The sequence below is a fragment of the Tachyglossus aculeatus genome, chromosome 22, assembly GCF_015852505.1.
Source record: "Tachyglossus aculeatus isolate mTacAcu1 chromosome 22, mTacAcu1.pri, whole genome shotgun sequence".
Taxonomy (NCBI): domain Eukaryota; kingdom Metazoa; phylum Chordata; class Mammalia; order Monotremata; family Tachyglossidae; genus Tachyglossus; species Tachyglossus aculeatus.
In genome coordinates, this window is record NC_052087.1 from 34,477,629 (window position 1) to 34,501,291 (window position 23,663).

Here is a 23,663-nt window from a genome sequence, read left to right on the forward strand (position 1 = left end):
TCAAGCCAAAGGTTAATAACCAAATCTTGAACTCCACATTGGTGCAAGAAGAATGAGTCCACTCTAGAGATAAGCAAAAATGACATATATACCAATGAGTCGAGGAAATTTCAGCTTATTTACAGAGCAAGAAGGGAAATTCATTCATTCAATCGTATTTATTGAGCGCTTACTGTGTGCAGAGCACTGTACTAAGCACTTGGGAGAGTACACTATAACATCAAACCCATTCCCTGCCCACAACAAGTTCACAGTCTAGAGGGGGAGACGAACATTACTATAAATAAATAGATAAATTCATACTCCATTTAATATTTGCTCATTTAAATTTTACTGCCCCTTTCAATTATCAATAGAATCAATATATATGTCAGATTGTAAAAGCATTCATTCATTCAATCGTATTTATTGAGCGTTTACTGTGTGCAGAGCACTGTACTAAACGCTTGGGAAGTACAAGTCGGCATCATATAGAGACGGTCCCTACCCAACAACAGGCTCACCGTCTAGAAGGGGGAGACAGACAACAAAACAAAACATATGGACAAGGGGTCAAGTCGTCAGAAGAAATAGAATTAAAGATAAATGCACATCATTAACAAAATAAATAGAATAGTAAATATGTCCAAGTAAAAGCAGTGAAGATCCTGATACGTCATCACATCATTAACAAAATAGAATAGTAAATATGTACAAGTAAAAACAGTGAAGATCCTGATACATCATCACACAAACACATTAAACCAGCAAAAAGCCTGGGATCGAATGGATTTGTAAGTTGACAAATTCACTTTTACAGAGAAGACACACAGGAATACATATTTAGGAATACGTACAATACCTATTTATTCTATTTATTTTATTTTGTTAATATGTTTTGTTTTGTTGTCTGTCTCCCCCTTCTAGACGGTGAGCCCGCTGTTGGGTAGGGACTGTCTCTGTATGTTCATTCATTCATTCATTCAATCGTATTTATTGAGTGCCTACTGTGTGCAGAGCACTGTACTAAGCGCTTGGGAAGTACAAATATGTTGCCAACTTGTACTTCCCAAGCGCTTAGTACAGTGCTCTGCACATAGTAAGCACTCAATAAATATGATTGAATGAATGAACAGGAAGAAACCTTAAAACATACAATTTCTTGGATTTCTTTTTTTCTTTTGAAGGATTCAGAACTAACCATAACTTAAAAAAAAATGATTTGGGGGCAGGTAGAGAAAGTACTTTCCAAGTGCTTCATCCAGTGCTCTGCACACAGTAAGCACTCAATAAATATGGTTGAATGAATGAATGATAATAATGAGCACTTCTTATGGGCTGAGCAATGTACTGAGCATAGGGGCAGGTACTCTGCAATTAGAATAGAGACGGTTTTCAATCAGGTAAAGCTTAATTGTATTGTAGGTTGTCTGACCCAGGTGCTGTGGGTATCCGGGATGTGAAAGATGAGTAAGCCACTCGGTGAAGACTTTAACCCCAGAGAGCCGATCATAGTGAGGTAACAGTGTGAGCAAGCCTCAATTATTCTATTATCATCAATCGTATTTATTGAGCGCTTACTGTGTGCAGAGCACTGTACTAAGCACTTGGGAAGTACAAGGTGGCAACATATAGAGACAGTCCCTACCCAACAGTGGGCTCACAGTCTACCCCTCCTCCCCCTCTCCATCCCCCCCGTCTTACCTCCTCCCCTTCCCCACAGCACCTGTATATATGTATATATGTCTGTACAGATTTATTACTCTATTTATTTTACCTGTACATATCTATTCTTTTTATTTTATTTTGTTAATATGTTTGGTTTTGTTCTCTGTCTCCCCCTTCTATCAATCAATCAATCAATCAATCAATCGTATTTATTGAGCGCTTACTATGTGCAGAGCACTGTACTAAGCGCTTGGGAAGTACAAATTGGCATCACATAGAGACAGTCCCTACCCGATAGTGGGCTCACAGTCTAAAAGGGGGAGACAGAGAACAGAACCAAACATACCAACAAAATAAAATAAGTAGGATAGAAATGTACAAGTAAAATAAATAAATAAATAAATAAACAGAGTAATAAATATGTACAACCATATATACATATATACAGGTGCTGTGGGGAGGGGAAGGCGGTAAGGCGGGGGGATGGAGAGGGGGACGAGGGGGAGAGGAAAGAAGGGGCTCAGTCTGGGAAGGCCTCCTGGAGGAGGTGAGCTCTCAGCAGGGCCTTGAAGGAAGGAAGAGAGCTAGCTTGGCGGATGGGCAGAGGGAGGGCATTCCAGGCCCGGGGGATGACGTGGGCCGGGGGTCGATGGCGGGACAGGCGAGAGCGAGGTACAGTGAGGAGATTAGTGGTGGAGGAGCGGAGGGTGCGGGCTGGGCAGTAGAAGGAGAGAAGGGAGGTGAGGTAGGAGGGGGCGAGGTGATGGAGAGCCTTGAAGCCCAGGGTGAGGAGTTTCTGCCTGATGCGCAGATTGATTGGTAGCCATTGGAGGTTTTTGAGGAGGGGAGTGATATGTCCAGAGCGTTTCTGGACAAAGATAATCCGGGCAGCAGCATGAAGTATGGATTGAAGTGGAGAGAGACACGAGGATGGGAGATCAGAGAGAAGGCTAGTGCAGTAGTCCAGACGGGATAGGATGAGAGCTTGAATTAGCAGGGTAGCGGTTTGGATGGAGAGGAAAGGGCTTCTAGACTGTGAGCCCACTGTTGGATAGGGACTGTCTCTATATGTTGCCAACTTGGACTTCCCAAGCGCTTAGTACAGTGCTCTGCACACAGTAAGCACTCAATAAATACAATTGATTGATTGATAGATAGAAGAATCATTGAATTATGAATCATTGAATCATGAATCATTGAATCATTTCTGGCCTGTGATGGGCAGGCTATCTTAGGAGCCAGAGGTGTCCTTTCCTGAATCAACTAAGGAAATTACATTACCAAGGTCCTGGAAACTGTATATATGTATATATGTTTGTACATATTTATTACTCTATTTTACTTGTGCATATCTATTCTATTTATTTTGTTAGTATGTTTGGTTTTGTTCTCTGTTTCCCCCTTTTAGACTGTGAGCCCACTGTTGGGTGGGGACTGTCTCTATATGTTGCCAACTTGGACTTCCCAAGCGCTTAGTACAGTGCTCTGCACACAGTAAGCGCTCAATAAATACAATTGAATGAATGATTGATTGGAAACCATGAGATGGCTGAAGCTCTGAGACCATCTGAGACTGGTTCTTGTCTCGTGATCGGCAGTAGCTACTTCAAGGCAAATGGATTCATCTCATGTTATATTATACTCCCCCAAGCACTTAGTACAGTGCTCTGCACACAGTGAGCGCTCAGTAGATATCACTGATGATACCGCTGATGTAGTCCCAACCCCACTGGATGTTGGTTAACTTGGTGAATTAGTGTTTACAACAGTGTTACAGTTGGATGGTGGATATTGTGACTTTTTATTGCCTGCTTATATTTGCATAAATTTCTGCATTTTGGGGGGATGTATTCCATGGTTACTGGAAATTATCCACCCCCTCCATCCCCCCTGCCTTACCTCCTTCCCCTCCCCACAGCACCTATATATCATTCAATCAATCAATCGTATTTATTGAGCGCTTACTGTGTGCAGAGCACTGTACTAAGCACTTGGGAAGTCCAAGTTGGCAACATATAGAGACAGTCCCTACCCAACAGTGGGCTCACAGTCTAGAAGGGGGAGATAGAGAACAAAACCAAACATATTAACAAAATAAAATAAATAGAATAGATATGTACAAGTAAAATAAATAAATAAATAGAGTAATAAATATGTACAAACATATATACAGGTGCCGTGGGGAAGGGAAGGAGGTAAGACGGGGGGATGGAGAGGGGGACGAGGGGGAGAGGAAGGATATGTTTGTATGCATTTATTACTCTATTTTATTTGTACATATTTATTCTATTTTATTTTGTTACTATGTTTTGTGTTGTTCTCTGTCTCCCCCTTCTAGACTGTGAGCCCACGGTTGGGTAGGGACCGTCTCTATATGTTGCCAACTTGTACTTCCCAAGCGCTTAGTACAGTGCTTTGCTCACAGTAAGCGCTCAATAAATACGATTGAATGAATGAATAAATATTAGTGCTACCCCTATATATGTCAAGAATATTCTCAATTTTTTTTATTGGAAAGAGAAAAAGAGTGTTTTGAGGGCTAAGTGGAAATTGGAAGTCTCTCATTGGTTTGGAGTTGTTCCTCTGGACTTTCTGGTTGTGTCAATTTGGATATTTAAAGTGCTATTCTCTCCGCCACATTTAGGGGTTGGGTTTCTCCAGATGGTCCGCGTGTCGAGTTCAGGAATGAATTTTGAAGCTCCCACAAAGGAAGGAATCCCTGTGATTTCAGAAGTCAGCCTTATATTGCCCTCCTTTCTATCCCGCCTCCTTCTTGACCAGAGAGATCCCTTTCTTCCCCACCCTGCATCTGTGGAATTCACCCGGTGTGGTGGTATTGCATCTCTTGTATGTGCTTTCTTTTGCTGTCGGGACGAGCAGAAGAAGATCATGATCTTGATCTGCTGTGTTATTCTTGTCGTCATCCTGGCCTCCACCATTGGAAGCATTTTTTCCTGAAGGCCCACCGGGTTCACCTGCCTCGGGTGAGTTTTATGTGGGAAGGCGAGAGTGAGCGACCCTGAGCTACTGTTAGCCAGCTGTGATTTGGACTGTCTACCCTTGAACTGGAAGGGATTGGAAATCAACCCTCTATAGCTAATCGACAAAGAAAGCTCATCGTAGGAAAAAAAAAAAGTCACCCACCCCACTTCAGCTGTCTTGAAGAGTATTAAAGAGCAGACGAGAAGCAGCGTGGCTCAGTGGAAAGAGCCCGGGCTTTGGAGTCAGAGGTCATGGGTTCAAATCCCGGCTCCGCCAATTGTCAGCTGGGTGACTTTGGGCAAGTTACTTCACTTCTCTGGGCCTCAGTTACCTCACCTGTAAAATGGGGATGAAGACTGTGAGCCCCCCGTGGGACAATCTGATCACCTTGTAACCTCCCCAGCGCTTAGAACAGTGCCTTGCACATAGTAAGCGCTTAATAAATGCCATTATTATTATTATTATTCAGAATCTCCACTGTCCTTATTTTCCTCAGCTAGGATAGAGATCATTTCCCTGAAACCCACACGGTAGCAAGAATCTACTGTCCTTCATTTCGGTTTGAAATCCTCCGAAGAAGAGATGTATCTTTGGTTTATTGATTTGATCACTTTACCCTTTAAGCACTTGCTAGTCACCTCACCCTCCGCCCCAGGACATTTACATACACATCTGACATTTTGACTGTCTCCCGCTATAGACTGTAAGCTCACTGTGGGCAGGGCACGTCTCTACTCTGTTGGACTGTATTCTCCCAAGCGCCTCCGCTAGATCAGTCGATAAATACCACTGGCTGATTTATAATCGCTAACCTGCCCGAAGTGTACACCCCAAGGCTGTAAACCCGTTGCTGGCAGGGAATGTCTTTATTATTGTATTGTACTTTCCAAGCGCTCAGTACAGTGCTCTGCACGCGGTAAGCGCTCAATAAATATCGTTGAATGAATGAATGAATCCAACGGAGTTCTGTGAAGAACCTTGTTCACGTATAAGGTGGAGATAATCCTGCAAGAGTCAGTGCTTTCTCTGTGCACAGCACTGTACTAAGGGTTTGGTAGAGTACACAAAACAATCCCTATCCTCAATCTTTCACGCCAGAGAGGAAGACAAACGTGAAAATGAGTTACAGGTCGGGACAGATGATGTCTGCCCAAGCACACCCAACGACGGATTGAAAAATGTGTCACGTTCGTGGCCTGTCCGAATGGCACTAGGGGTTACTTGTTAGTGGCAAGCAGGAGTTGGGGATAAGCTCAAGGCGAACCGGGGCGAATTTTGGGTCATGGTTCAGCATGGAAGGGTTGGCAAACTTGTGCAGACAAGTCCTCTTTTTCCCTTGAGATTTTCTTTTTCCCATTTTTCTCAGGCCTACCAGAAGGGTACTAGAAGCAGCGTGGCTCAGTGGAAAAAGGGTGGGCTTGGGAGTCACAGGCCATGGGTTTGAATCCCTGCTCTGCCACGTGTCTGCTGTGTGACCTTGGGCAAGTCACAACAATAATAATAATGATGGCATTTATTAAGCGCTTACTGTGTGCAAAGCACTGTTCTAAGCGCTGGGGAGGTTACGAGGTGATCAGGTTGTCCCACGGGGGGCTCGCAGTCTTAATCCCCATTGCACAGGTGAGGGAACTGAGGCACAGAGAAGTTAAGTGACTTGACCAAAGTCACACAGCTGATAAGTGGCAGAGCAGGGATTCAAACCCATGACCTGACGCCAAAGCCCGGGCTCTTTCCACTGAGCTAAACTGCTTCTCTGAGCCTGTTACCTCATCTGGAAAATGGGGATTAAGACTGTGAGCCCCACGTGGGACAACCTGATCACCTTGTATCCCCCCCAGTGCTTAGAACAGTGCTTGGAACATAGTAAGCACTTAACAAATGCCATCATTATTATGTGTACTCTGGGGAATAATTTTGCCGCTGGCCTTCCTGGTGGTTGAAGCAGGGCTGAATGAAGGGAAAAACAAAAACAAGAACCCCTGAAATATAGTCAGGCGGTCCCTACTGGGGGCCTTGGGGCTGCCTTGGAGCCAAGAATGGTAACTCAAGACTCCAATGCCCCCATGATCTCTTCCAAGAGGCCTTCCCTGACTCAGCCCTCCATTCCTCTCCTCCCACTCCCTTCTGCATTGCCCTTTCTCCCTTTATTCATAATAATAACGATGATAATGATGGCATTTTGTTAAGCGCTATGTGCAAAGCACTGTTCTAAGCACTGGGGGAGGGGATACAAGGTGATCATGTTGTCTCACATGGGGCTGTCGTAATCCCCATTTTACAGATGAGATAACTGAGGCTCAGAGAAGTTAAGTGACTTGCCCAGGGTCACACAGGAGACATATGGAGGAGCAGGGATTAGAACCCATGACCTCTGACTCCCAAGCCTGGACTCTTTCCAGAGCCACACTGCTTCTCTTCATCCCCCCATCCAATTCCACAGCACTTATGCCCAGATCTAATTTATTAATATTAACATCTGTCCCCCTCCTAGACTGTAAGCTCATTGTGGACAGGGTAGGTGTCTATTGTTGGGGATGAGTTCAGTCATGTTTTAAGGTGAAGAAAGAACCTCTGCAAAGATACCTCATCGTGCCCGATTCCACCCCTTTGATTGTATCGTTTCTTTTTTCTCCTCTTCCCAGGTGGCACTTCAATTGGCATCACTGCTCCTCCTCCTTATGACACCACTCGGCTCCGGCGGATCTCTCCTCATCATTACCTCTTTTCCTTGGGAAGTCCGTTTGTGAACCTGGACGCTGCCAGGGAGTCCTCCAACTTTCAGCTCGCTCCTTTCTGGACCATTCATTCATTCACTCAATGATATTTACTGAGCGCTCACTGTGTGCACAGCACTGTACTAAGCGCTTGGAAAGTACAATACAATAATAAAGACATTCCCTGCCCGCAACGGGTTTACAGTCTTGGGGGTGGGGGGAGACAGACATCAGAACAAGGAAACGGGCATCAATATAAATAGAATTGTAAGTGCTGTGGGGAGGGGAAGAGGGGAAAGAGTGAAACGAGTGAATCAAGGTGAAGCAGAAGGGAGCTGAGGGGAAGGGGGACCAAAGATCCAGGGGGTAGAAAAGAGAGCAGAGGCACGTGGGAGCCCATAAAGGGAGCTAGAGGCAGATGGATGCCAACAAGTCAGGTTGGGCAGTGAGTGGAGGGAGGGGTGTAATCGGAACAGGATGACCGACAGCTGTAAAGGAAGAGGGAGTCTGGAAAAAATGAGGTTGGGAAGTCATTTGCCTCAGCTCGAGCTCTAAAAAAATCTCCATCAGCCTACCTGCCCCAAACGATGCAGGGAATTTGCTACTCTTTACAGGTTCCTTTAATCTGCCCCCATCCTGGATCAGTGGAAGCCAACCTTTTTGAGAAGCGTGGAATCAAATCCCCTTTTGGCTGTTCGTTACCCCAAATGGAGGACTTGGTCCCATTTAGAACAGTGCTTTGCACATAGTAAGCGCTTAATGCCATTATTATTATTTTTTCCCTCCCCTTTGGGTCACTGTTAATGGGTTTCCCTTAGAAGGTTGGGGCGTATAACAAATCCCCGGCAGATAGCCGCAACCTGAGAAAGTGAGATGCTGTCACTGCTCTGAGGGAATGTTGCCTCCCTCATGTTCAGAAGTATTGATGCTCCAGTCTGTGTGGCAAAACACATGTATTGAAAGGGAAGTAAATAATTGGCTCCTATCCCTGCTTGTTCCCCACAAGTTAAGAGCAAGTGTCAGTTTATATTCCTTTCCTGGCTTCCCTTCTTGTGTTTGTAGGAATCTGAGCCACATCTTTAAAAAACCCTATCGTTTCCTTCGACTGTGCTTTTCTCTCCCTGCTGACGGCTCTCTGCCGAAGCGGGGGGCCGGGAGTGGGTAATGGCGAGTGCTTCTCTCAATGCACTAGTGAGGAGCTGGCGTGGGGGAGCCTGGTGGCCTGACTGTTCCTGCTTCCCCATCAGCCCAAATATCTGATATCGTGTGGGGTTCCTTGTCCCAGAAGCCCACCAAGATCCTCGACATGAGGTGCAAAGAGAGCCTGAGTTGGGGGCTGGGGGAGGTCTCTAAACCAGCCCCGCTTCTTCTGTGGCTGTAGGGATTCTGCGGTACCAAAAAGACCATGTCACACGAGGAACTTTTTAACAAATAAAACCATTTCAAGTGAATCCACGAGCATCTACTTGGAACAACTCTCCATTGGGAATGCCTTTATTTTCAGACCTCCTACCCCAGTCTCTAGAAGCTCTGTTAACTGTCGGTTAGATGGCCCGCCCTCTCGTGAGCCGGTTTTCTTTTGAAGTCACCCAGAGGGTGAGGATTACGGCGCTTTATAATAACAATAATGATGGTATTTGTTAAGCGAAGTATGAAGCACTGTGGGATACAAGGTGATAATAATGATGGTATTTGTTAAGCACTTACTGTGTACGAAGCACTGTTCTAAGTGCTGGGGGATACAAGGTGATCAGGCTGTCCCACGGGGGGGCTCGCAGTCTTCATCCCCATTTTACAGATGAGGTAACTCAGGCACATAGAAGTGAAGTGACTCGCCCGAAGTCACACAGCTGACAATTGGCGGAGCCACTTTATTCATCGGGAAAGCGGTGGCCGACATTCCCTAACTTCCCTTCTGTCCCAGAGCTTCTTTCGCTGCTGTGGCTCTGCAGCTGCGCTCAAGCTGGGGCCCAGGCGATTCCCTCCTCGAAGGGAAAGGGTGGGCGGCGAGGAAGAGTCGGACTCTTCCCCGGCGGAGGCAGCTCTCCGACCCCCCAGTCCCCTCCCTGGCCGTTAGACTCGTTCGGGCATGTAGAAACAGCCCCAGTACTGCCCCTTATGAGTCAGGTCGTAAGGGCTGAGCACTTTACGCATCCCCAGCATATTGGAGGTAATGATCCGCTCGAAGGTCCAGGGGTTCTGGTTGTTCAGCCTCCGCTCCTCGTGCCTCTTCCGCATGGCCGCCAGGCTCTCGCGGCTCACGGCCTTGGCCCGGAAAGGCAGCTTGTGGGCCACCTTGCTGAGAAACCATTCCACCTCGCCGAACTCGCAGCGCCCGCCCACCTCCACGATGAGGCGGCCGGCCTTCACGGCGGACACGTAGTGATCGATGGCCCCTTTGCCCCCTCCCATGCGCTGCCCCACCCCCTTGCGGGTGATGGGTTTGTACGGGGCCGGCACCCGCCATACGGCGAACATGTTCTTGGGGTCCAGGGACCGGTTGATGGTGAGGCGCATCATTTCAAAATGGCCCCAGCGAAGGTATCCGCCGCCCAGGGCCTGAAGGCAAGACCAACCAAGTTCAGGGCAAAAATGGGATTTCCTTCCCCCGGGCTACCTGAACTAAAACGACAAGTACGAGCTATTCTGGATTGTTCCCGACCCCGCATCCCCCTCTCCCGCTTAGTACGATCTACTCTGGATTGTTCCAGATCCCGTATCCCCCACTCCCGCTTCTCCCTTCCGGCATTTTCTTGGTCTGTTACCACCTCCAACAGACGGCTGGCGGGGGGAAGATGAAACTAAAACCAAACGCTGCTAACCTGAAGGCATTCTGGTAAAAGATGTTTTACCCCCTTTAACCCTACCAACTTCACCCCTTCTAGACTGTGAGCCCACTGTTGGGTAGGGACCGTCTCTATATGTTGCCAACTTGGACTTCCCAAGTGCTTAGTACAGTGCTCTGCACACGGTAAGCGCTCAATACGATTGAATGAATGAATGTGAGGAAGAGATTAATACTTAATCAAAGGGAGGGTGGGGATTAACCCACCCACCCACCCACCCAGAGAACCAGTGTGGCTCAGTGGAAAGAGCACGAGCTTTGGAGTCAGAGGTCAGGGGTTCGAATCCCGGCTCCACCACAAGTCCGCTGTGTGACCTTGGGCAAGTCACTTAACTTCTCTGAGCTTCAGTTCCCTCATCCATAAAAATGGGGATTAAGACTGTAAGCCCCACGTGGGACAACATGATCACACTGTATCCCCCCCAGCGCTTAGAACAGTGCTTTGCACATAGTAAGCGCTTAACAAATGCCATTATTATTATTATTATTATTAACCGTGAATTTCCTCTACCCACACTGTCCGCTACGAAGGTTGACGGAGAGTTCAGCACCCCCGGTTCCAACTTCCCCTCTCACCAGAATGCCGAAGTTGCCCTCGGTAAACTCAGTGGCTTCGGTTGACGGCCCTCTGATATCGCTCAAGTTCCTGGGTTCCCGGCGGGTCTTTGGGACAAGCGGCATCCTTTCGACAAACCTCAGCTTAGGTTTATCCGGAATGGAGACGTCTGAGGGAGAGAGCGCAATCCCGAGGTCGCTATCACGAACATTTCCCTCTCCTGGACTGTTTTTTTTTTTTATGAGCCGGGCCCAGTCGACAGTATCTCTGGTAGCCCCATCCCATTCTCAATCAACCGCGGCCTCATCTTTTATTCCTTCCCATACCCTGTGCCCCCAAGTCCTGCCAGTTCGTCCTCAATTTTACTTCAAGGACCCACTTCTTCCCCTCCACTTTTAAAATCACTACTTGGGTTCAAGGCCTAATCACCACATAGTTCCATTCCTATGAACTGAACTGGTTTCCCTGCCTCCGATCCCTCCCCAATTTCAGTCCATCCGACACCTAATAGCACAAATCATTTTCTACTCTCTCAACGCATCGAGGAAGTTGGGTTCTCGGAGACTCTTGAATTTTTGGCTAGTCGTCATCATCATCATCATCAATCGTATTTATTGAGCGCTTACTATGTGCAGAGCACTGTACTAAGCGCTTGGGAAGTACAAATTGGCAACATATAGAGACAGTCCCTACCCAACAGTGGGCTCACAGTCTAAAAGGGGGAGACAGAGAACAAAACCAAACATACGAACAAAATAAAATAAATAGAATAGATATGCACAAATAAAATAGAGTAAAAAATTTGTACAAATATATATACATATATATATAGTCGACACTCGAGGGCGCAAAGATGGGGATCGGGGGAGCTTTGGGGAACAGCAGCAGGTGGGGTGAGACGCCGCCCAGTTTAGCCTCTCCTTGGTTCTGATTTTCATCCATCCGATCGTATTTATAGATCGCTTACCATGTGCAAAGCACCGTACTAGGCGCTTTACTGGTTCTCCTGCCACGGCTCAGACTGCCACTAGCTACACCCTGTCAATCGTGTATTGGGCCTTTAAGCCGGCTTTCTAAATGCAAGACTAAAACACATCTACTCAAACTCCTTTTATCGCCTTGCAATTAGTCTCAAGGCTCTTCATCCGCTGGCTCTCTCCCTGCTAGTTGCCCTCTTCCTCTGCTCCACCTCGGCTTGTGGTCTCCCTTCAAATTAACCTCCCAACTCTCGCTTATTGTTCACGCCACTTCAGCAAAACCCCGACTCCTAGATGAAACTCTCCGATTAATCCCCCCAAACCCTAGCACAACTTCAGTACGTGTTCGCAGCCTAGTATGTTTGGTTTTGTTCTCTGTCTCCCCCTTTTAGACTGTGAGCCCACTGTTGGGTAGGGACTGTCTCTATATGTTGCCAGCTTGTACTTCCCAAGCGCTTAGTACAGTGCTCTGCACACAGTAAGCGCTCAATAAATACGATTGATTGATTGATTGATTGATTCTGCTGCACCTTTTTCTCCCGCTGTTTATCGTCCACCTACCGCACGCAGAGCACTTGTACGAAGTACTTAGGACCAAACAACGAAAGGGAATGACAGGATCCCTTCCCTCACCGGGCTTACCATCACACGGTGGCCACAGACAGGGGATAAAGGAGAAATCTACGTAAGAATGGCAGCAATAATGTAAGAAGAAGATGATCCACAAATAATAAGCTAAGGAATGGCAGCAATAATGTAAGAAGGTGATGATCCACAAATAATAAGCTAAGGGTTGGCTGATGGGACGATATCATCGAAGGGGGAGAGTGGCAGGCAGGGACCGTACCTAATTGTTGCCAATATGTTGGCAATACATGGCAACAAATATGTTGCCAATTTGTACTTCCCAAGCGCTTAGTACAGTGCTCTGCACATAGTAAGCGCTCAATAAATATGATTGATGATGATGATGATGATGATAATTGCTATTATCTAGAATGTAAGCTCCGTAAGGGCAGGAGCAACCTACCAACTTTTGAATTGTACCCAAGTGCTCATTACCCTGCCCTGCACGCAGTAAGTGCTCAAGAAACATGACTGATTAATTGCTCATTTATATTCTTGTAGTTGCTTGTCTTCCACAAAAGCTTTTGGGTGAGGAAGCTTGGTTTTCCCGTCTCTTATCCATTTTCTTGGTTTTTAGAACGCGGTTCCTGAAATATGTGCAGTACATACCGTTGATGATGCTGACGTAATTACTGTGGACCCAAGGTCTCTGTCAGGGGCGGCCACAGTTGGACAAAAGGAAGTATTATCCGCTGATTAAGTGGGGGAAATGGAAAGTTGGTTCTAAAATATCCCTTTCCACCTTCTGCATCCTCTTAGTGGAGCCCATTCATTCATTCAATCATATCTATTAAGTGCTTCCTGTGTGCGGAACACTGTACTAAGCGCTCGGGAAAATACTCACCCTCATAAGTTGGCACGGGGAGGAAAGTCTTCATGCCGGCGAGGGGCTGGGTCAGCGCGGAACCTGAAAAGCAAAATGAGGGAGGCCAGTGTGGAGGAGGACCGGGGTGCTGTCCTGCGGATTTCCCGGGAAAGGGAAATAATAATGATGACATTTATTAAGCGCTTACTATGCGCAAAGCACTGTTCTAAGCGCTGGGGTAGATACAAGGTCATCAGATTGTCCCACGTGGGAAACACTCTTGGATGTCAAGGACACGTCCTTCCTCCTCTGGGCTGGCCCCTGAATGATGACGACGGTATTTGCTAAGCGCTTACTACGCGCCAGGCACTGTACTACGCGCTGGGGTGGATTCAAGCAAATCGCACTGGACACCGTCCCTGTCCTACATGGGGGTCCCAGTCTCGATCCTCGTTTTAGAGATGAGGAAACTGAGGCACGGAAAGGCGAAATGATAATAATGGTATTTGTTAAGCGCTTACTTTAGGCCAGGCACCGTACTAGAGTACAAGACTTGTCCAAGGTCACCCGGCAGATAAGTGGGGGAGCTGGGATTAGAATCCATGACCTCCTGGACTCTCTGAACCCTCCCACCCTCGCTTAATCATCATCATAATAATAATGACAGTAATTGTTAAGTAATTTGAGAAGCAGCGTGGCTCAGTGGAAAGAGCCCGGGCTTGGGAGTCAGAGGTCATGGGTTCTAATCCCGGCTCCGCTGCTCGTCGGCTGTGTGACTTTGGGCAAGTCACTTCACTCCTCTGTGCCTCAGTGACCTCATCTGTAAAATGGGGATGAAGCCTGTGAGCCCCACGTGGAGACAACCTGATGCCCTTGTATCTACTCCAGAGCTCAGAACTGTGCTTGGCACGTAGTAAGCGCTTAACAAATACCATCTTCATTATTTTTCCAACCTAATGACCTTGTATCTCCCCCCAGTCCTTAGAACGGGGCTCGGCACATAGTGAGCGCTTAACAAGTACCATCATCATTATTATGTGGGGCAACCTGATGGTAATAATAATGGCATTTATTAAGCGCCTATGTGCCAAGCATTGTTCTAAACACTACGGGGGGGGGGGGGGGGGATACAAGGTGATCAGATTGTCCCCGGTGGGGCTCAGTCTCAATCCCCATTTCACAGATGAGGCAACTGAGGCCCAGAGAAGTTAAGGGACTTGCCCAAAGTCACCCAGCTGACAAGCGGCGGAGATGGGATTAGAACCCACGACCTCTGACTCCCAAACCCAGGCTCTTTCCACTGAGCCACGCTGCTTCTGATGACCTTGTATTCCCCCCCACCCCCCCCACCCCAGCGCTTAGAACAGTGCTTGGCACATAGTAAGCGCTTAACAAGTACCATCATTATTATTATTATGTGGGACAACCTGACAATGCTAGCAATAATGGCATTTATTAAGCGCTTATTATGTGCCAAGCACTGTTCTAAGCACTGGGATAGCCTACAGGATGACCAGGTTGTCCCCCATGGGGCTCACACTTTTAATCCCCATTTTCCAGATGAGGGAACTGAGGCCCAGGGAAGTGAAGCCACTTGCCCAAAGTCACACAGCTGACAAGTGGTGGAGCCGGGATTTGAGCCCATGACCTCTGACTCCAAAGCCCGGGCTCTTTCCATTGAGCCACGCTACTTCTGATGACCTTGCATCTCCCCCGCTCCCCCCCCACCCCAGCGTTTAGCACAGTGCTTGGCACATAGTACGGGCTTAACAAATCCCGTCATTATGTGGACAACCTGATGACCTTGTATCTCCCCCCCGGCACTTAGCACAGTGCTTGGCACATAGTAATAGCTTAACAAATCCTGTCATTAGTATTATGTGGGATGACCTGATCCCCTTGTATCTCCCCCGCCCCAGCGCTTAGCACACTGCTTGGCACATAGTAAACGCTTAACAAATCCCGTCATTAGTATTCTGTGGGACGACCTGATGACCTTTATCTCCCCCCAGCGCTTAGCACATAATAAGCGCTTGACAAATCCCATCATTAGTATTATATGGGGCAACCTGATGACCTTGTATCTCTCCCCGGCGCTTAGCACAGTGCTCGGCACATAGTAAGCGCTTAGCAAACCCCATCATTAGTATTATGTGGGACGGCCTGATGACCTTGTAACTCTCCCCAGCGCTTAGCACATAGTAAGCGCTTAACAAACCCCATCATTAGTATTATGTGGGACGGCCTGATGACCTTGTAACTCTCCCCAGCGCTTAGCACATAGTAAGCGCTTAACAAACCCCATCATTACTATTCTGTGGGACGGCCTGATGACCTTGTAACTCTCCCCAGCGCTTAGCACATAGTAAGCGCTTAACCAATCCCATCATTAGTATTATGTGGAGCAACCTGGTGCCCTTGTATCTCTCCCCAGCGCTTAGCACACTGCTTAGCACATAGTAAGCGCTTTACAAACCCCATCATTACTATCCCGTGGGACGACCTGATGACCCTGTAACTCTCCCCAGCGCTTAGCACATAGTAACCCCCTCGTCCCCCGTTACCTCCTCCCCTTCCCCACAGCCCCTGTATATATGTTTGTACAGATTTATTACTCTATTTATTTCACTTGTGCATATCTATTCTATTTATTTTATTTTGTTAGTATGTTTGGTTTTGTTCTCTGTCTCCCCCTTTTAGACTGTGAGCCCGTTGTTGGGTAGGGACTGTCTCTATATGTTGCCAATTTGTACTTCCCAAGCGCTCAGTACAGTGCTCTGCACATAGTAAGCGCTCAATAAATACGATTGATGATGATGATGATTAGTATTATGCGGGGCGACCTGATGCCCTTATATCTCTCCCCAGCGCTTAGCACACTGCTTGGCACATAGTAAGCGCTTAACAAACCCCGTCATTAGTATTACGTGGGACGACCTGATCCCCTTGTATCTCCCCCCAGCGCTTAGCACATAGTACTACTCTATTTATTTATCTTGTACCTATCTATTCTATTTATTTTATTTTGTTAGTATGTTTGGTTTTGTTGTCTGCCTCCCCCTTCTAGAGTGTGAGCCCACTGTTGGGTAGGGACTGTCTCTATATGTTGCCAACTTGTACTTCCCAAGCGCTTAGTACGGTGCTCAGCACACAGTAGGCGTTCAATAAATACGACTGATTGATAGTAAGCGCCTAACAAACCCCATCATTACTATTATGTGGGACGATCTGATGACCTTGCATCTCCCCCCAGCGCCTAGCACACAGTAAGCGCTTCACAAACCCCGTCGTGAGTATTACGTGGGGCGACCTGATGACTTTGTATCTCTCCCCAGCGCTTAGCACAGTGCTTGGCACATAGTAAGCACTTAACCAAATCCCAGTGGGGCGACCTGATGACCTTGTATCTCCCCCCAGCGCTTAGCACAGTGCTTGGCACATAGTAAGCGCTTAACCAAATCCCAGTGGGGCGACCTGATGACCTTGTATCTCCCCCCAGCGCGGAGCGCACTCATTCCTCCATCATCATCATCATCATCAAACGTATTTATTGAGCGCTTACTGTGTGCAGAGCACTGTACTAAGCGCTTGGGAAGTACAAGTTGGCAACATAGAGAGACGGTCCCTACCCAACAGTGGGCTCACAGTCTAAAAGGGGGAGACAGAGAACAAAACCAAACATACTAACAAAATAAAATAAACAGAATAGATAGGTACAAGTAAAATAGAGTCATAAATAGGTACAAACATATATACATATATCATCATCATCAATCGTATTTATTGAGCGCTTACTGTGTGCAGAGCACTGTACTAAGCGCTTGGGAAGTACAAATTGGCAACATAGAGAGACAGTCCCTACCCAACGGTGGGTTACTGGGTGCAGGGCACTGTAGTGAGCGCTTGGGAAGGACAAGTTGGAACCAACTTGTCCTTCCCAAGCGCTCACTACAGTGCCCTGCACCCAGTAGGCGCTCAATAAATACGACTGAATGAATGAATGAATGGTAACACATGGTAAGCGCTGAACAAATGACGCCGTTATTATTACTATTTACTATTATTACTATTGTGATGACTATTATTGTGATGAGGGGTGTGTGTGTAATGACGCCGTTATTATTACTATTTACTATTATTACCATTGTGATGACTATTATTGTGATGAGGGGGGGTGTGTGTAATGACGCCGTTATTATTACTATTTACTATTATTACTATTGTGATGATTATTATTGTGATGAGGGGTGTGTGTGTAATGACGCCGTTACTATTACTATTTACTATTATTACTATTGTGATGACTATTATTGTGATGAGGGGTGTGTGTGTGATGACGCCGTTATTATTACTATTTACTATTATTACCATTGTAATGATTATTATTGTGATGACGGGTGTGTGTGTGTAATGACGCCGTTATTATTACTATTTACTATTATTACCATTGTGATGACTATTATTGTGATGACGGGGGTGTGTGTGATGACGCCGTTATTATTACTATTTACTATTATTACCATTGTGATGACTATTATTGTGATGAGGGGGGTGTGTGTAATGACGCCGTTATTATTACTATTTACTATTATTACCATTGTGATGACTATTATTGTGATGAGGGGGGTGTGTGTAATGACGCCGTTATTATTACTATTTACTATTATTACCATTGTGATGACTATTATTGTGATGAGGGGGGTGTGTGTAATGACGCCGTTATTATTACTATTTACTATTATTACTATTGTGATGACTATTATTGTGATGAGGGGTGTGTGTGTGATGACGCCGTTATTATTACTATTTACTATTATTACCATTGTGATGACTATTATTGTGATGAGGGGTGTGTGTGTAATGACGCCGTTATTATTACTATTTACTATTATTACCATTGTGATGACCATTATTGTGATGAGGGGGGTGTGTGTAATGACGCCGTTATTATTACTATTTACTATTATTACTATTGTGATGATTATTATTGTGATGAGGGGTGTGTGTGTAATGACGCCGTTATTATTACTATTTACTATTATTACCATTTTGATGACTATTATTGTGATGAGGGGTGTGTGTGTAATGACGCCGTTATTATTACTATTTACTATTATTACTATTGTGATGACCATTATTGTGATGAGGGGGGTGTGTGTAATGACGCCGTTATTATTACTATTTACTATTATTACTATTGTGATGACTATTATTGTGATGAGGGGGGTGTGTGTAATGACGCCGTTATTATTACTATTTACTATTATTACTATTGTGATGATTATTATTGTGATGAGGGGGGTGTGTGTAATGACGCCGTTATTATTACTACTTACTATTATTACTATTGTGATGATTATTATTGTGATGAGGGGTGTGTGTGTAATGACGCCGTTATTATTACTATTTACTATTATTACCATTGTGATGACTATTATTGTGATGAGGGGTGTGTGTGTAATGACACCGTTATTATTACTATTTACTATTATTACCATTGTGATGACTATTATTGTGATGAGGGGTGTGTGTGTAATGACGCCGTTATTATTACTACTTACTATTATTACTATTGTGATGACCATTATTGTGATGAGGGGGGTGTGTGTAATGACGCCGTTATTATTACTATTTACTATTATTACCATTGTGATGACTATTATTGTGATGAGGGGGGTGTGTGTAATGACGCCGTTATTATTACTATTTACTATTATTACCATTGTGATGACTATTATTGTGATGAGGGGGGTGTGTGTAATGACGCCGTTATTATTACTATTTACTATTATTACCATTGTGATGACCATTATTGTGATGAGGGGGGTGTGTGTAATGACGCCGTTATTATTACTATTTACTATTATTACTATTGTGATGATTATTATTGTGATGAGGGGGGTGTGTGTAATGAAGCCGTTATTATTACTATTTACTATTATTACTATTGTGATGACCATTATTGTGATGAGGGGTGTGTGTGTAATGACACCGTTATTATTACTATTTACTATTATTACCATTGTGATGACTATTATTGTGATGAGGGGTGTGTGTGTAATGACGCCGTTATTATTACTACTTACTATTATTACTATTGTGATGACCATTATTGTGATGAGGGGTGTGTGTGTAATGACGCCGTTATTATTACTATTTACTATTATTACCATTGTGATGACTATTATTGTGATGAGGGGGGTGTGTGTAATGACGCCGTTATTATTACTATTTACTATTATTACCATTGTGATGACTATTATTGTGATGAGGGGGGTGTGTGTAATGACGCCATTATTATTACTATTTACTATTATTACTATTGTGATGACCATTATTGTGATGAGGGGGGTGTGTGTAATGACGCCGTTATTATTACTATTTACTATTATTACCATTGTGATGATTATTATTGTGATGAGGGGGGTGTGTGTAATGAAGCCGTTATTATTACTATTTACTATTATTACTATTGTAATGATTATTATTGTGATGACGGGGGTGTGTGTGTAATGACGCCGTTATTATTACTATTTACTATTATTACTATTGTGATGATTATTATTGTGATGAGGGGTGTGTGTGTAATGACGCCGTTATTATTACTATTTACTATTATTACTATTGTAATGATTATTATTGTGATGAGGGGTGTGTGTGTGATGACGCCGTTATTATTACTATTTACTATTATTACCATTGTGATGACTATTATTGTGATGAGGGGTGTGTGTGTAATGACGCCGTTATTATTACTACTTACTATTATTACTATTGTGATGATTATTATTGTGATGACGGGGGTGTGTGTGTAATGACGCCGTTATTATTACTATTTACTATTATTACTATTGTGATGACTATTATTGTGATGACGGCTGATGAGGGGTGTGTGCGTAATGCCGCCGTTATTATTACTATTTACTATTATTACTATTGTGATGACTATTATTGTGATGTGGGGTGTGTGTAATGACGCCGTTATTATTACTATTTACTATTATTACCATTGTGATGACTATTATTGTGATGAGGGGGGTGTGTGTAATGACGCCGTTATTATTACTATTTACTATTATTACCATTGTGATGACTATTATTGTGATGAGGGGTGTGTGTGTGATGACGCCGTTATTATTACTATTTACTATTATTACCATTGTGATGACTATTATTGTGATGAGGGGGGTGTGTGTAATGACGCCGTTATTATTACTATTTACTATTATTACTATTGTGATGACTATTATTGTGATGAGGGGTGTGTGTGTGATGACGCCGTTATTATTACTATTTACTATTATTACCATTGTGATGACTATTATTGTGATGAGGGGGGTGTGTGTAATGACGCCGTTATTATTACTATTTACTATTATTACCATTGTGATGACCATTATTGTGATGAGGGGGGTGTGTGTAATGACGCCGTTATTATTACTATTTACTATTATTACTATTGTGATGATTATTATTGTGATGAGGGGTGTGTGTGTAATGACGCCGTTATTATTACTATTTACTATTATTACCATTGTGATGACTATTATTGTGATGAGGGGTGTGTGTGTAATGACGCCGTTATTATTACTATTTACTATTATTACTATTGTGATGACCATTATTGTGATGAGGGGGGTGTGTGTAATGACGCCGCTATTATTACTATTTACTATTACTACCATTGTGATGACTATTATTGTGATGAGGGGGGTGTGTGTAATGATGCCGTTATTATTACTATTTACTATTATTACCATTGTGATGACTATTATTGTGATGAGGGGGGTGTGTGTAATGACGCCGTTATTATTACTATTTACTATTATTACTATTGTGATGACTATTATTGTGATGAGGGGGGTGTGTGTAATGACGCCGTTATTATTACTATTTACTATTATTACTATTGTGATGATTATTATTGTGATGAGGGGGGTGTGCGTAATGCCGCCGTTATTATTACTATTTACTATTATTACTATTGTGATGACCATTATTGTGATGAGGGGTGTGTGTGTAATGACGCCGTTATTATTACTACTTACTATTATTACTATTGTGATGATTATTATTGTGATGACAGGGGTGTGTGTGTAATGACGCCGTTATTATTACTATTTACTATTATTACTATTGTGATGACCATTATTGTGATGAGGGGGGTGTGTGTAATGACGCCGTTATTATTACTATTTACTATTATTACCATTGTGATGACTATTATTGTGATGAGGGGGGTGTGTGTAATGACGCCGTTATTATTACTATTTACTATTATTACCATTGTGATGACTATTATTGTGATGGGGGGGGGTGTGTAATGACTCCGTTATTATTACTATTTACTATTATTACCATTGTGATGACTATTATTGTGATGAGGGGGGTGTGTGTAATGACGCCGTTATTATTACTATTTACTATTATTACTATTGTGATGATTATTATTGTGATGAGGGGTGTGTGCGTAATGCTGCCGTTATTATTACTATTTACTATTATTACTATTGTGATGACTATTATTGTGATGAGGGGGGTGTGTGTAATGCTGCCGTTATTATTACTATTTACTATTATTACTATTGTGATGATTATTATTGTGATGAGGGGTGTGTGTGTAATGACGCCGTTATTATTACTATTTACTATTATTACTATTGTGATGAGGGGGGTGTGTGTAATGACGCCGTTATTATTACTATTTACTATTATTACCATTGTGATGACTATTATTGTGATGAGGGGTGTGTGCGTAATGCCGCCGTTATTATTACTATTTACTATTATTACTATTGTGATGACCATTATTGTGATGAGGGGTGTGTGCGTAATGACGCCGTTATTATTACTATTTACTATTATTACCATTGTGATGACCATTATTGTGACGAGGGGTGTGTGTGTAATGACGCCGTTATTATTACTATTTACTATTATTACCATTGTGATGACTATTATTGTGATGAGGGGGGTGTGTGTGTAATGACGCCGTTATTATTACTATTTACTATTATTACTATTGTGATGATTATTATTGTGATGAGGGGGGTGTGTGTAATGACGCCGTTATTATTACTACTTACTATTATTACTATTGTGATGATTATTATTGTGATGACAGGGGTGTGTGTGTAATGACGCCGTTATTATTACTATTTACTATTATTACTATTGTGATGACCATTATTGTGATGAGGGGTGTGTGTGTAATGACGCCGTTATTATTACTACTTACTATTATTACTATTGTGATGATTATTATTGTGATGACAGGGGTGTGTGTGTAATGACGCCGTTATTATTACTATTTACTATTATTACCATTGTGATGACCATTATTGTGATGAGGGGTGTGTGTGTAATGACGCCGTTATTATTACTATTTACTATTATTACCATTGTGATGACTATTATTGTGATGAGGGGGGTGTGTGTAATGACGCCGTTATTATTACTACTTACTATTATTACTATTGTGATGATTATTATTGTGATGAGGGGTGTGTGCGTAATGCCGCCGTTATTATTACTATTTACTACTATTACCATTGTGATGACCATTATTGTGATGAGGGGGGTGTGTGTAATGACGCCGTTATTATTACTATTTACTATTATTACTATTGTGATGACCATTATTGTGATGAGGGGTGTGTGTGTAATGACGCCGTTATTATTACTATTTACTATTATTACTATTATGATGATTATTATTGTGATTGTGATTGTGTGTGTGTGTTTTCCCGGCCGGTCTGACCTGTGAGGGCCCCGAGCGGGCGCAGCGTCGCCCTCCGCCCCAACCGCCGCCACATGACTGCCGGGCCTCCCCACCGGATCCGGAAATACGTCATCCCCGCCCGGTCCGCCCCCACTTCCGGTCCGGGGGAAACACATCCGGGCCCCCCCCCGCGGAAACCAGAGCCCGGAAACCGACGTTCCGCCCGGGGGCGCTCGGCCCCGCCCCACCGACCGTTGGGGAAGGATGATGATAATCGTCGTCAGCACCATCATCATCATCATCATCACCCTAATAATAATAATAATAATAATAATATTTGTTAAGCGCTTACTATGGGCCAAGCACTGTTCTAAGCACTGGGGGGATACAAGGTCATCAGGTTGATAATAATAATAATAATAATAATAATAATAATAATAATAATATGTGTGAAGCGCTTACTATGTGCCAAGCACTGTTCTAAGCTCTGGGAGGGGGGGATACAAGGTCATCAGGTTGTCCCAAATAATAATAATAATAATGATAATAATAATAATAATAGTATTTGTTAAGCACTTAACTATGTGCGAAGCACTGTTCTAAGCGCTAGGGGGATGCAAGGTCATCAGGTTGTCCCAAATAATAATAATGATAATAATAATAATAATAATAATAACAGTATTTGTTAAGCACTTACTATGTGCGAAGCACTGTACTAAGCGCTGGGGGATGCAAGGTCATCAGGCTGTCCCACGTAATAATAATAATAATAATAATAGTGGTATTTGT

At 43.9% G+C, this 23,663-nt stretch overlaps 2 protein-coding genes across 4 annotated transcripts in view; one reads left to right on the forward strand and one right to left on the reverse strand.

The window, feature by feature from the left end:
• Positions 1-7,438, forward strand: part of STX3 (syntaxin 3) — a 75,382-nt gene extending 67,944 nt beyond the window's left edge. For 2 of the 3 annotated variants that reach the window (XM_038764212.1, XM_038764213.1), the window contains exons 10-11: positions 4,528-4,631; positions 7,272-7,423. In XM_038764212.1, the coding sequence (XP_038620140.1) occupies positions 4,528-4,605 (78 nt within the window). In that variant the 3' untranslated portion in view covers positions 4,606-4,631; positions 7,272-7,423. Of the gene's footprint in view, positions 1-4,527; positions 4,632-7,271 lie in introns of all 3 variants that reach the window. The other variant, XM_038764209.1, reaches the window with a different exon arrangement.
• A 1,750-nt stretch (positions 7,439-9,188) lies between these two features.
• On the reverse strand, positions 9,189-22,968 carry MRPL16 (mitochondrial ribosomal protein L16). The gene is made up of 4 exons (XM_038764668.1): positions 22,914-22,968; positions 13,193-13,255; positions 10,765-10,913; positions 9,189-9,902 (listed from the first exon to the last, which is right to left on the reverse strand). Exons 1-4 carry the CDS (start codon positions 22,966-22,968, stop codon positions 9,417-9,419), a joined length of 753 nt encoding a protein of 250 aa, XP_038620596.1. The 3' UTR covers positions 9,189-9,416.
• Between the last annotated feature and the right edge of the window lie 695 nt (positions 22,969-23,663).